The 14,540-nt window shown below is 34.8% G+C and overlaps 1 protein-coding gene and 1 long non-coding RNA gene across 3 annotated transcripts in view; one reads left to right on the forward strand and one right to left on the reverse strand.

Moving 5' to 3' along the window:
• LOC136037243 (uncharacterized) overlaps nt 1-14,540 on the forward strand; it is a 303,458-nt gene that overhangs the window by 153,210 nt on the left and 135,708 nt on the right. The gene's annotated exons all lie outside the window — the stretch shown is intronic.
• LOC136037241 (adenosine receptor A2b-like) overlaps nt 8,934-14,540 on the reverse strand; it is a 157,513-nt gene continuing 151,906 nt past the window's right edge. For both annotated transcript variants that reach the window (XM_065719856.1, XM_065719855.1), the window contains exon 6: nt 8,934-9,114. In XM_065719856.1, the coding sequence (XP_065575928.1) occupies nt 8,974-9,114 (141 nt within the window). In that variant the 3' untranslated portion in view covers nt 8,934-8,973. The remainder of the gene's footprint in view (nt 9,115-14,540) is intronic.

Raw genomic sequence — 14,540 nt, forward strand, 5'->3', positions numbered from 1 at the left:
CAACTATTGTAAGTAAATTTTTAGATTTGTGATAATAATGAATTCATAAACTGAGTCCAAAAGTATTAGCTGTGATTTAATATCTACTGAATTAGCTAGCACAAAATGCTCAGAAGATCCAACATCTTTACATGTTAATTTTTTAATTTATCATGATGCTTATGAACAAGTGCATTTTCCTTCTTCAATGTAAAAAAAACAACAAAATAATAACGGTTTCTTTTCCTCAACACTTATTCTTGTTTCTCTTGACTGAACCTAATATAGAAGAATCATGATTTCTTTCAAATTTACTTAGTCAACGCATTAATATTATCTAAGTAATATTTGTAACCAAAGTTTACCATTGACCCCCCCTCCACCCACTGAATGGTATGTGGTAAATATTGATTTAGAAGAAGTATTTCATTTATACCCTCAGAATAATTTTTGTGGAGCACATTATAATAAGAGGGAACCACGAGGATCATTTATCAAAAATCTTAGAATAATATAAAAAGTTTGAGTGGACACTTTAACATATTTTATAACTGTTTCTATGTATATTATTTGTTAAATTTCTTTTTCAAACTTCATGTGAAATATCCAAGGGGATAGAAATTGCAATTAATCACAGCTTACAGTTCAACATCAAATTCTTGTGAGCATCTTTAATTAACACAGTCTTTGAAAATATTTGGATAAAAAAAAAATCTTTCAGTTCTTTTTTTTGTTACTGTGACTTAGAATAGGAATTTAAGGTTCATTTTTTGTATGTAAATCTGCATATTCGCGATGATAATAAATTCCTAAACTGAGTCCAAAAGGGTTTGCTCTGGAAGGATATCTACCGATTCAACTAGAATATTGTTTATTGTTGCTCCTAGGCTAAAGTAGAGATTTTCAGTCTTCTCTTTTGCAAAAATAATTATATATTCGAGATGATAATAATTTCTTAATCAGAGTCCAAAATGGTTAGCTTTGGTTGAACATTTACCGGATTGACTAGAATATAATGCTCATAACATCAAATACCTTGACATTTTGACTTTTTATCTTGCAATGATGTTTACACATAAGTACATCTTTCATTTTTCTTCTTCTTTGCAAAAAAAGTTACAGAATTCATTTTTCTTTTCCTTATCATTTATCGTTGTTTCCCTTGATTAAACCTTTTAAAGCAAAACCATGATATCTTTTAGATATACTCAGCGCGGCAACGTTGACTGCAATGGATCGCGCATTATTTTGTTAGTGTTTTTTCTCCTGGCTTCATTATGTACAGTAGAAAGAACGATCACTTGGGACCTTAGTTGACTGCAAATTAAGCTTTTGGTGTCCTTTTCAAAGGCCAAAACCAGGTTGTATTGCGTCCTTCTACCCACTAGCGCCTCAAGTCTCACTGGGCGCTCCCTCTAGACTTGCTTTCAACTGAAATTAAGGAGCAATATTAAAACATTAAAACGAAACAGAAATTATTATATATACGAAGAAATTTGCCCTCTCGTCAATACTTCACTCTATACGCTAAAGTTTGGATTTTATTCCAATTATTTAAGAATGAACCCTGAATTACAAACGCCATTTAAGTAGAAAAAAAGCTCTTTTGAAAGTACTAAAAAAACTTTAGCGTAAAGAGCGAGAATTAACGAGGGTCAAACCATCTCATATGTGAAATAATTTCTGGTTGTTTTAAGTTCTGATGTTGCTCCTTGCTTTCAGTTGAAAAAATTGTTTTTTTTTAATATATTTAATTTCTGATCGTTTATTTAAATAATGCTAGGAAATCCGGCGTCCCTTTCGTGGAATATTTCCTTCCCCCAGGAAAAATTTCTCGTTGGAAAGATCCTCCCACGTAACCCCTCTCCCTGACTCCCCACAACCAGTAAAAATCCCCCTGAAAACGTCTGTATACTTCGGAATGACTTATACTATACATAAACAATGGGCAAAGTGACAACTTGCAGGCCTTCCCCTGGGGACTGTTGGAGATGAAGGCACCCTCAAAGATTAGTTATTAGATCGTTCGAATAGGATGAACATATAACATATAACCGTGATGTTTCTTGTGGCAAAAATACAAAATTCCACATATACGCCGATAGGGGCTTAAAACTTATACAGTCGGGGTCTCTGATGCGACAAATCTGGTGATGTAATTTTCATTAAGATTCTGTGACCTTTAGGGGATCTTTCCCCCTTTTTCGAAAATAAGGCAAATTTCCTCAGGTATCAAAATTCCGTTTTTAAGAGTTTCGGTTACTATTGAGCCGGGTCGCTCCTTGCTTACGGTTCGTTACCACGAACTGTTTGATAATTGTTTGCTGAAACGTACCAGTATCATGGCCGCTGAAAGACTTTTGAGATCCGTATGAATCAGTCTTTTATCTGCAGCAGACTGTTTGCATAATTTACTGCTTCTAAGGGAATAACTTGTTTTTGGCGTTGGATTTGTGCTTTCAGTACAGCGCTAGTTCTTAAATTCTTTTTAAAATCACAAATCAGCTTATTTGAGCTAGTTTTACAGATATATCTTGCATCATCTATTAAGTAATAGTTTTTGTTCGTCTAAGTTTCAGATTCGCTCTTTGCTTAGGTGCTAGAAAAAAATGAATAGATATGTACTTTTTGTGATTTCTTTTGCCAAATGATATGGCACTAGAGCCTTAATCTTCTGTCGGGTGGAGCCCTCTCCCAATTTTGCAAAGCCAATGGTTTTGATACCAGTGGTGAAAAAAGAAAGAATTTTTTTTAACAAACTCTGATCGTTGACTACGGGGAAAACATTCAAAACCCAATATATATTTCATAATTTCGTAAACAGGATTTAATTTAGGTCACCAAAATGGTGATTATATTTTTCTCTTTTTTTATATTCGTTTATAAATCTGAAGAGTGGACAAACTGATGTGCCAACGAATATCTTTTCAAGAGAGAAGGAAGTATCACGGAAATGGAGTAGAATTCTGAAAAAAAACAGTAATCTGGTGGATTATATGGAACAAATTAGAATATAACTAAGAAATTAAAAATAAAAATAATTAAAAATAAAATAAGAAAAAATGAATGTGGAATAAGAAAAAGAATAAGAAAATAAGAATGTTTGTCTTTTTTAAATCATGAGATTAAAGGGTGGGTAACGGCCCGAATAAGAATTGCCTACAAGTGTCTTTTGACTCGTTTTACTTCTTTGATGGAAAGATGCTCTGACACCTTCCTGAGGCAAAGAGCGTTTGCGCCTATAATAATAATAACAATAATAATGTATTTATAACCTACTGCACAAAAAAAATGTGAGGATAGAGGAGTAAAAAGAGAGGGAACAAAATAAACATCATAAAAGAAAACAACACAAGTAAAGAAAACAACACATAAGTACAACAAAATCAACAAGGAAAAAGGTCAACAGAACAAACGGATGAGCCCATGATAAAGGGTAAGCCGTCGATATGCTTGTGTCGATAGCTTATCATGAAGCTCCTGTAAATTTGGAGTTATATCGGGAGCTTGGTATTTTCGGATTATTCTCCAGTTTCGATACGATAGAGGTAGATAAAGCGGGTATTTACAGTGTTTATAGTAACATTTACGTAGTTTACCTAAGTCACTCTTTTTCAGTAAAATGAAGGTCCCATAAAGATAAAGTACAGAGTGATCACAAAAAACTGAATACAAAGAAACCATAGACCATTATGTTAATGACGACAACAATAACGATGTTTTATCGGGTTGATCTGTGAAAAATCTGCAAATTACAAAGGAAAATGTGGCCCTAGCTTTAGTGTTTGCAACTTCGCCCCCATTCCAAATTTTCTTCAACTTTCCATCATCTTTTCTTTGGCCATTAATGCCCCCATTAGCTTTTCTTAATGGGGTTATAAGCAACGGGAGAGAGGAAGTAAAAAGTTGTAGATGATTTCCTTTTGGTCATTTATAGCCCATTATATTTGTCATTTTTCCAAACCCCACAAAAGATAGGTCAATATAGGCTAGGTATTCATCTTGCAGGACTACAGTAGTTTCCTTTTACATTTTCAATGGCTTTGATTTGTAGACCCAAGGTCTCCTGCTAGTTAATATAAAGGCGACGAAGTCGATAAAAAAGAGCTATGGGAAAGTTATAGCTTTGATATCGAAAAAGAATGAAAAAAACGAACTAGGTATCGGTAGTAAATAAAAGAAAAAAGAAATGACAAGTAGATACTTTTGGGTCAAGGCAATTTTGCATGCAAAGAGACTAATAGAGTGAAACACTACTAAGTTACTATAAGTTACTTATTCTATAAGTTACTAAGTTACTATAAGTTACTGCAGCACCAAGCTGCCTGAGGCTAAAACAGCTACACACGCTCCTCCTCCATCCCAATTTATTGTAAGCCTCCCTCTTTACACAGATCCCAGGAAGTTCTTATTTTCCTCAAATCTTCTCTTACGACATCCTTCCACAGCTGAAAACTTCGGTTATCTAATTCGAGAATTGTTTTTTCCTCTCTTTTCGACATTCACCAGAACATATCTATGATTGTCGACATACACCAGTGAGGGTCTGAATACACAAGAATGTAATGAAATATTTGATCTTTTCACTGACATATTGGATGTTTCTTGATATTCACCGGTGTAAGTCGACATTTACCATTTTTGGACATTCACGGTAACATATACACTTTTGCTGGATAGTCTAATGCCAGTTATTGCTGGATGTTCAGCATTGTTTATTAGCTTGACAAAATCCATATTTTCGTTTTATCAATACTTATTTGCAGACTTTGACATCCAGGCATTATAAAGTAAGATCTGAAGGTCTTTATTTATCAGATTCTTACTATGCCACAAATACGTTTTATCAATACTTATTTGCAGACTTTGACATCCAGGCATTATAAAGTAAGATCTAAAGGTCTTTATTTATCAGCTTCTTACTATGCCACAAATACACTATCATCTGCCAATCAAAGCATTGGAAACACCTTATTTCTTAATTAATACTGTTAGGACTCATCCACCCTGGAAAAAGCCTGATTTATAGTTAACAAGTGCAGCTCATAACCTAAGTCCTTAAGTGCTTAAGTCCTGTTAACATCATTCCCGAGACATGCTTGATAATTAAGCTTTCTGTCTCTAGTCGACTAGCTGGATCAAAAACCTCTTTGTTCTTCTTCAAGTATCCTCTTTTAATCTACCAAACAACTCAGCCTCTCACCCACAACAACGTATCCCTTTCAAATATCTCACTTAAACTATTCTGAATACTAAGATGCCTGTAGTCACCATGTACCATGGAATCTCTATTTTTGGTAAATAGAAGTGTTATAGATTCTTTTGATGGAACCAAACGATATTGACTGATACTAGCATTTTACCAACGACACAATAACTGGCATTAGACTATCAAGCAAAATAGGTACATTTTTGTGATGTGACAGACTTTCAAGATAATATTGGTTAGTTTGGCTCTTTTTATAATGATTATTGGATCTACTCCCCCATAATTGACATCCCTGTCTTCAGATTTGACACAAAAATAAGAAAAAAACGTGCACCATTTATGCCCTGTTGAAAAGGCTGAAAGGTATTAGAAAAATCAACAAAATTCGCATTATCACATTTACCTAATTTTCTGTATCTTTTTGTTAAATTTAGTTTTGAAATTTTATTCACCTTTTTTACTTTTATTTGTGCTTTAAATTCCGAATATAATAGAATATTTGGTAAGAAAAATCACCTTTCCATTGAAACTAGGTGAATTTTACATAGCAATAACACGTATTGGAGGAACATTTCCACCTTTTGGCCAAGTTACTTTCGATCTGCACGCACAGTTAGGTTTGAACTTAAGTTTAAACCTAACAGGCTCATATTTGGTAATGTTTACTCAGAAATTGCACTCCCGAGCCTTTTCTTAATTTTCTCAGTATGGTTTTGGCTTGCAAATACAGACAAGCTTCGTATTTGTTACGGCTTATGTACCGTAACGAAGATTCTACCGGGCCTTTTATTGTATGCAAGAAACACATTTGTTTTGGATAAATGCTACATTCATGACTCTGTTCTGTTTTTCCCTGAATTGGAAAAAGTTTTGATAGAAAAGTACCGATTCTTGTTCATCGACATGCCATTGACATTTCTCCTTGAGGTTTGAATGATAGTAACTGTGTCTTGTTATACGTAATATGTTATTTTTGTAGTAGCTTAATAAAATATTTGAGTTAAATTTTTCCTTACTACTCGATGAATGTCGCAATCAAATACTTCAATTAAAGATCGGTAAGCAGCTTCCTGCTAGCTTGCAAGGGCAGATCCAGGGGGAACCCCCTACACAGTTTTTTTCTGGCACCTTAATTTCATGTTTTTTTCTATTTTCGCTCTTTTTTTTAATAAACTGGTCAATTTGATAAATTGTTGGCACCTTTGTCATGTTGATCCTGCCCCCCAAGATTTTGCTCTAGATCCGACTAGCTTAAGTAGCCTCTAATTAAAATATGTCTCATTTAGGGAGGTGATTCAATTAGATCCAGCTAGCTTCAGTAGATTCGTTTAAGAAGGTGATTCAATCACCTATCAGTAAATTTTGAGTGATTCATGTTAAAGGCTCACTCCTGTAAAACTTCCTCCATAAAGTCATCAAAGCAAAATAATCTATTTATTTCTTTTGTCAAATTTAAGTCTTAGGTATTTTTTTGTCAGACATTGTCAGAGTTTTTGTCAGAAATAATCAACTGGAAGATGAAGAAATTATTTTCTTCGATTATTTGTACTTCTTGCATGATACAGTTAAAGTGTGTGCTCCAGGAATTTTCAGTCCAGTAAATAAGCTGAAAGGCACGAATAGGATCTAAAGTCTTGCGTTTTGACCTCATCAAATAATTTTTGTTTTTTTCATCACTGTTTGCAAGCAACCAAGACATCTGTTTCGGGGGAAAAGGGAGGTGGTTCCAAATAAAGCAAATTGTAAGCGTCCTTATCAGGGGTTGCTCGAACCAACCAAGCCAGGGGGAGGGGGGATGTCCTCATTTAAAGACTCCTAGATCATGTTATACGACTCATTGAAGTCTAAATGCCTGTTTAAGCCTTTTAAGCCGGTTTTGGTTTAAACAACTTTGTTTAAAGCAAAAATAATAAAAAAAAAATACGAATTAAACAATAAAATAGAACAACTCTATTCTATCTACATGCAGATTTGGTTGTAGGTATCTACGACTGAAGCTAAGCAGTGCTAAAATCAACCATTTGTCTATTGAGAAGTTTGAAAGTCCCAGGCTTTTCAGGAGAAGGAAAATACAAAGTAGACTGTTTCTGACTAAACTCAGCACCTCGGAACTGGATGAGGCCAAACAAAACGACTTATATGATTTAACAAAAAGTAGGGGCTAGATCTGTATGCCCAGTCAAAAAAAAAAAAACAGACACGAGCATGGGAAGGTTTTTAGACCGCTAATTGCTACCCGTCCAGTCCCTTTAAGCTGGTTTTACTCACACGAATCTGTTCAAAAACAAAATTAAAACAGTACAATTAAATGATAAATAAAATGGCCATATTCTATTTACGTGTAAATTCGGTTTTCGGTATCTACAACTGAAGCTGAGTGTTTCTTTACCGAGAAGTTTGAAAATACTAAAGTTTTTCCAGGATATGGAAAATACAACTTGGACTATCTCAGAATTGAGCATCTGGGACCTCAATGAGGTCAAATAAACGACTTATGCGACTTTAAAAAAAGCACGGGCCGCGGTAAATCACCCCTTCACCCCTCCCCCTTCAATTCAGCTCGTTTACTTTCAATGCAGTAAAGAACTTCAAGTTTATCCCTCCTTTCTCTGACCTCATAAGTGTATGTACCAGTTAGTAGCTATCAACTGTAGTTCATTCCTATCAGCATTTCGTCCATCACAAATTAATAGCCGCTATTTTAAGATAAATTTCCATAAGCGTTGGAATGCTTTATTTTACTGTTATATCTGTTGTTTGATATCTGATTTCACTATTTGATGAACATATAAAAAGCATAAGGTTTAAGGATAAAACAGGGTATTCAAAACATTTTTGTTGATTGAAAATTTCAGCAACGAGCCAAACAAGTTCAGTGGGTGACGGTCCTAGGATATGTGCCAATTTCATTTCCAGGTCATTCTATATTTTGCACTGAAGCCTCCAAGCAACTAACGCTGGGATTTATTGAAAAAGGACTATGTAAAGACTGAATTAGGCCCACTCATCTTGAAAGGTTGTTTTGGAGCCTCCTCTTTCACCAGTCTATTGGTGTAACTCCTATATCGACTTCTATCTTCTGCCAGGCGGAGAAGGTATGGCATGTTGAGAGACAATAAGTTGTCTTTCCATATCTTTTTATGGGCACCCTCTAGGACAAGAGCAGTGTATAACGGACTTCAAAGGCTATCTTCGGGAGATAAGGGCTTTCCAAACATTTGGTGTGACTAAGTTATCTAAGTTATTAGATTTTGGCATATAAAATTTTTTTCCATGCTGATCAATGGTATGCATAGCGCAAGTGCCAATCTCTTAATTTTTCTGCTTTCGGCTGGAAGTGCAATTCGTGGTTGGGGGTAAATCATCCGACGCTTCCCGTGTTCCCCCCCCCCAGATTTCTTCAGGTATCCAATTAGAGCCGGGTCTACTCTGGCTAAGCTAACAGAGTCAGGCCATTGACTCCCACTCCAAACTAATAGCCAGCGACACCAGGGCTCAAACCCCTGTCCTCAGGATTTCAACTCTAGTGCACTAACCACTCGGCTAGGACCTCCTATGAAATTTCAATATATCCCCTCTTAAAATGTCAAACTTCTGGAATTTTTTTACCATTATTTCTGGATTTGTTTATTCTATAGATTTGTTCTTGTTTTTGAATTTTACCCCACTAAATTTTTGGAGCCCCCCGACATAAATTCCTGCGTACCTGCTTGACTTTGAAAATAATTTTATAGACAAAAGAATATAAACAAATATATATATAATTATGTAAGAAGAGGTTACTATCAACATGAGTTCATTGACATCGATCTTCTCGTTGAACTACGTTGAAGCAGGCGGTCAAAGCTGTCTCTAAATTCTGTGTTCTTCCATCCATATATAACAGGATTTACTGCTGATTTTCCCATGTAAAGCACAACTGTTAGCTGAAATAAAGTCCAGAATGAAATTGGTTAGTCCCGTGAACTATCCTTATCAAAAGAAATTTAATATTTATGTTCAACATCTGAGGGATGTCGTTAATGGAAGAAAGCACTTATACAATGAAAGTAAAAAAAAAGAATAAATCAATCTAATAAATCTTGATACAATATGTTTATTAATTCTCTGTCACATTTTATTTCAATTCAAAAGCTTTCACAAAGCTTTCAAAAAGTACGTTCAAATGATATCTCTGTTCAATGAGATATTTATGTTCAAATGATATCTGTGCTCCATGTGATATCTATGTTACAATGATATCTGTGCTCAATGTAATATCTATGTTCAAATGATATCTGTGCTCAATGTAATATCTATGTTCAAATGATATTTATGCTCTCTGCAGGAATTCAAAAGTTCCTACTGACTACTACCCACAAAGGAAAGAAGAGGGAGGGGTGGCTACTAGCTACACATTTTCCTGGCTTCAAGTCAGTGTACAAAATACAACGTCTATAAACACCCCCAGTATTCCTATACCCTCCTATTCCTTATGAGTACTCTTTATCACATTCCTTATTAATATTTCAAGCAGTATTTGCCTTACACACCAACGACGAACAAACAGTTTTTTTTTTTTTTAATTTCAAAAAACTTGAGATAAGGGTCTAGGTTTCCAGATTTAGATAGAATTTTTGGGCAAAAGAGACAGAGCTATATTAAAATTTGTAGTTTTATTGGTACAGTCATTTTTCACATTTCGTTCTTCATTTTCTTTTTTAGTGTTATTTGTCTTTTTTTGTAAGTGGCAGTTTTTAAGTCCAATTTTAGTTATCATGTCAAATTTTAAGGTGATTAAATTTTGGGATTCTTTTATATGACTTTTATTGCGCTCAATAAATTATCAATCTATACTGATGGCTCCCCAACTTTCTCCACCTGGTGTACATTCTGGGGTTCCACTTAAGCTGCCACGCGTGGCAAATGTCTGACGAACTTGGCGAAAACCAACTCATATATTTAATTTTTCAATGTGGGAAGACCTGCAACTTATCTATTAGCAAAATATATCTCAGCAGTTGCAGTTTGAACTTACTACATGTCTAGGTATTTCCCAGACTTAGCCAATCGAAACAGTAGGGCTGATACCCATGTGTGGCTTATCTAATTCTTATTATGCAAAATATATATGATGTTTTTAGTTGAACGACTAGTTTGTAGTTAATGACGACTTGTATATTCTCACGTAGCGATTTTTGTAATTCAAACTAACAATGAAAAGCATTCAAATATTTTGAATAGACAAGAAATGACAAAATAACACTTGAACTAAGGATTTCCAGTGACCCTTACATAACCTTGCTCTTGATGATTTGAACATTTGATGTTAAAAGTATTAGTCAACAGGCTGAATGTTTCAGACAATTTGAGTTTAGAAGGACTAAATTTCGATATGCGATAATGAAGGTCTTTCTCAAATAGTTGTAAGGATTTCGGAGATATCAACTCGTGGGCAATAGTGAAGCATCTTTATTAAAAGGGGAAGGGCAGGACAATACAAAATTAAACCCCAATGGAGACATATTTTCATCGTTCTGTGCTTTTTTTCTCTCTCAAATTTATTAACCTCAAACAGAGGAAGGGAGTTAGCCCCCTACTTCCCCTCAATTTCTGTAACTGGCACTAGTTGTAAATACCAGGTAATGATTATGATAAAGAGCTAGTTCCTACATCAGACAAGACTCATCTACAATAATAGTTTTATAGGCCAGCATAGAACGGTAGTGACCTTGGTGATTCCGCTATTATGTTTTATACATAATTTTGATATGTTTTGATACCTCTTAGACTACAAAATTTTAAAACTTGAGGCTCTGTATAAGCCTCACAAAGCTAACCATTGTTTTTCTTTTTCTTTAAACTTGGGAAGATAAACGATGAATTTGAAAATTAATAACAAACACGTCTTAATCGACAGGGATTTCTACAAAATATCAGCTATGTAAATATAGCGTTTTTCGATAAATTTAAATTTGTCAAACGGTATATTGATGTGTTAACTTTTATTGAGTAGAGAATTTTGACTGTATCCTGATATTGTTTATGATTAGGTAAGAGCTCCTATGTTTCTCTACTTCTTTTTTGTACTATTGAAGCAATATATTTTTGTGAGGAGTGAGGTCTAATGTGATATAAGCAGCTTAATGTGGACCAACCAAACGAAGATTATTGAAAGAAAAAATGGAAATTTGTAAGCCATCTGTGAGCTTTGGAGCTCGACAACCTCTGTGTACCCGATCAACCCTTCTCAATAGTTACACTTTCAATAGGGGTTGTTAACTTCAGCCATAATTGTCCTTTCATATATTGTAGAATTAAAATAAAGCTGAACTTGAAGTATGTTTTCTAAAAATGAAATGATGTGTTTTAAAGAAATAAACAGGTTTGAGTCCAGTTAAAAAAACAAACAATAAAAGTGGAAAATAATACTTGTTTTACGCCTGTTTCAGACAAGGTGTCTTCCGCGCAGATGAGAACAAAAAAAAATTCCAATTAAAATTAGAAATAGCATAAAATCAAAGCAAATTGAATGAAACACATCCAACCAAGAAGGGAAGATAGAAAAGAGAAAAATTCTAAAGAAAAACTAGGTATAACTGAAATTATTAAAAATAAAACAAAACAAATGTACAACATTTACTTCCGCCGAACATAGGTAGTAACAAGATAAGAAATACGTTCGAGTGACCTCAACCAAATCCAGAAAATATTCAAACCTATGAAATTTCTTCCTTTTTAATTTTACGATTTTTCTCGACCATTGGGCTGGGGGAAGGGGATTGATGCATGCTCAGCCGAAGGAGAGTAAAAAAGTGTCAGCTGACTATCTAAATTTGAGAGCTTTGCCGAAACAAATACCAGGTCAATAAACTGGTACTAAGAATTGATTTTTTTTCCAATTTTCGTAGAATTCACTTTTAAGATTGAAGTGATAGTTCGTCTTATTTTCGAACAGGGATATTATGTATAAATTTTACCACCAATAGATTTTCACTTCATTACCGTTTTCTTCCAATCCTATTACAATTAAATAAAAGTTAGGAAAAGAGGCAACTTCTTACATTGTAAATCGGCAAGATTGAAACAAATTAAATATCAAAATAGGTTCAAGACACCGGAACGGTCAGATTCACTTTTGCCACCGATATAAAACGCATATTATTGCCTAACTGTGAATCATAGTGCCGTGAAGATTTCTGTTTACAAAAAAAAAAAACCGAACAGAAAAGGGATTTAATAGTAGCCAAGGATCACATTTAAACATTAAATAAAAAAATAGCCATACTATTTCTCGCTCGTTTTCAGTTTTGATATCACTTTTTATTGTGTAAAAATTAGAATAGCCAAGGCAAGAGGTTTTTTGCAGTAATACATTGGAAAAAAGTAAGATACTGTAAGCCACTTAATGGCAGCGGTCATTTATGGCTGTAAACTCCATGGAAGGGCATCAATTCACAAAAATGTTTATTCTCTTTGAAAATAGCAAAGGATGTGTTTTTAGGAATCTGGAGGTGGGTACAAAATCCAAAGGGGGCAATTAACCCATCCCTCAAATGGTGCACTTGAATGTGGACTCGGCGAAAAGTCAAAGAAGATATGCTCAGTTACAAGCAAGTATTCCCCACAGGCCCTGAAGAAACAAGTCGGGCGAGATTGCGTCATCCTTAACATAAGTAAACGACCCCCTATTACATAGCAGCCAAAGAAATCTTGAAAAACATCTTGAGAAAAAATGTCTTAAAAACATCTTGAAATCAAACAGTTCGTGGTAACGAACTGTAGTAAGGAGCGATCCGGCTCAATAGTAACCAAAACTCTAAAAAATTGAATTTTGATATCAAGAGCTACATCAAAAGAATCGCATTTTAATTCTGATTTTAAATATATAAGTTTCATCAAGTTTAGTCTTAGCCATCAAAAGTTACGAGCCTGAGAAAATTTGCTTTATTTAGGAAAATAGGGGGAAACACCCCCTAAAAGTCGTAGGATCTTGACGAAAATGAAACCATCAGATTCAGCGTATCAGAGAACCCTACTGTAGAAGTTTCAAGCTCCTATCTACAAAAATGTGGAATTTTGCATTTTTTGCCCGAAGACAAATCACGGTTGCGTGTTTATTTGTTTTTTTTTTTGTTTTTTTTTTGTTTTTTTTTCCCAGGGGTCATCGTATCGACCAAGTGGTCCTAAAATGTCGCAAGAGGGCTCATTCTAACGGAAATGAAAAGTTCTAGTGCCCTTTTTAAGTGACAAAAAAATTGGAGGGCATCTAGGCCCCCTCCCACGCTCATTTTTTTCCCAAAGTCAACGGATCATAATTTTGAGATAGCCATTTTGTTTAGCATAGTCAAAAATCATAATAACTATGTTTTTGGGGATGACTTACTCCCCCACAGTTCCTGGGGGAGGGGTTGCAAGTTACAAACTTCAACCAGTCTTTACATATAATAATGGTTATTGGAAAGTGTACAGACGTTTTCAGGGGGATTTTTTTGGTTTTGGGGGTAGAGTTGAGGGAGGGGGCTATGTGGGAGGATCTTTCCTTGGAGAAATATGCCATGGGGGAAAAAAATTCAATGAAAAGGGCGCAGGACGAATCTGGTCACGTTAGAAAAAAACGTCAAATTAAGAGCTTAATATACAATGCTGGGTGTTCGGAGCCTCTCTATTATGGAGTATAATTTGAAAATAACACAACTATACGAGCGATAAAACATATATACCACAACCATAACTACTGCTAAGAGATAACACAACTATAAAGCGAAAACAGGTGAAAACTAACGGGAAAATAAACGAACTAAGAGGTGGAAGGGGCCCAGAGAAAAACTATAATCCTTTTTCAATTTTGAGCCTAACTTCCGCAAAGGAGTAATAATGTCAGAAGCCCCGAAATACCGAATTATTTTCTTTTCAAACAGTTCGTGGTAAGGAACTGTAGTAAGGGGCGACCCGGCTCAATAGTAAACGAAACTCTAAAAAACGGAATTTTGACACTAAAAGATACATCAAAAGATTCTAATTTTTACGCTGATTCTAAATATTAAGTTTCAATTAATTTAGTCTTTGTCATCAAAAGTTACGAGCCTGAGAAAATTTGCCCTATTTTGGAAAAAAGGGGGAAACATCCATTAAAAGTCATAGAATCTTAACGAAAATCACACTATCGCATTCGGTATATCAGAGAACTCTATAGCAAAAATTTCAAGCTCCTATCTAAAAAATGTGGAATTTTGTATTTTTTGCCAGAAGACAAATCACGGGTGCGTGTTTATTTATTTGTTTGTTTTTTTTGTTTTTTTCCCAGGGGTCATCTTATCGACCAAGTGGTCCTAGGATGTCGCGAGAGGGCTCATTCTAACGGAAAGGAAAA

This window comes from Artemia franciscana, chromosome 16 (genome assembly GCF_032884065.1).
Source record: "Artemia franciscana chromosome 16, ASM3288406v1, whole genome shotgun sequence".
Lineage (NCBI taxonomy): Eukaryota > Metazoa > Arthropoda > Branchiopoda > Anostraca > Artemiidae > Artemia > Artemia franciscana.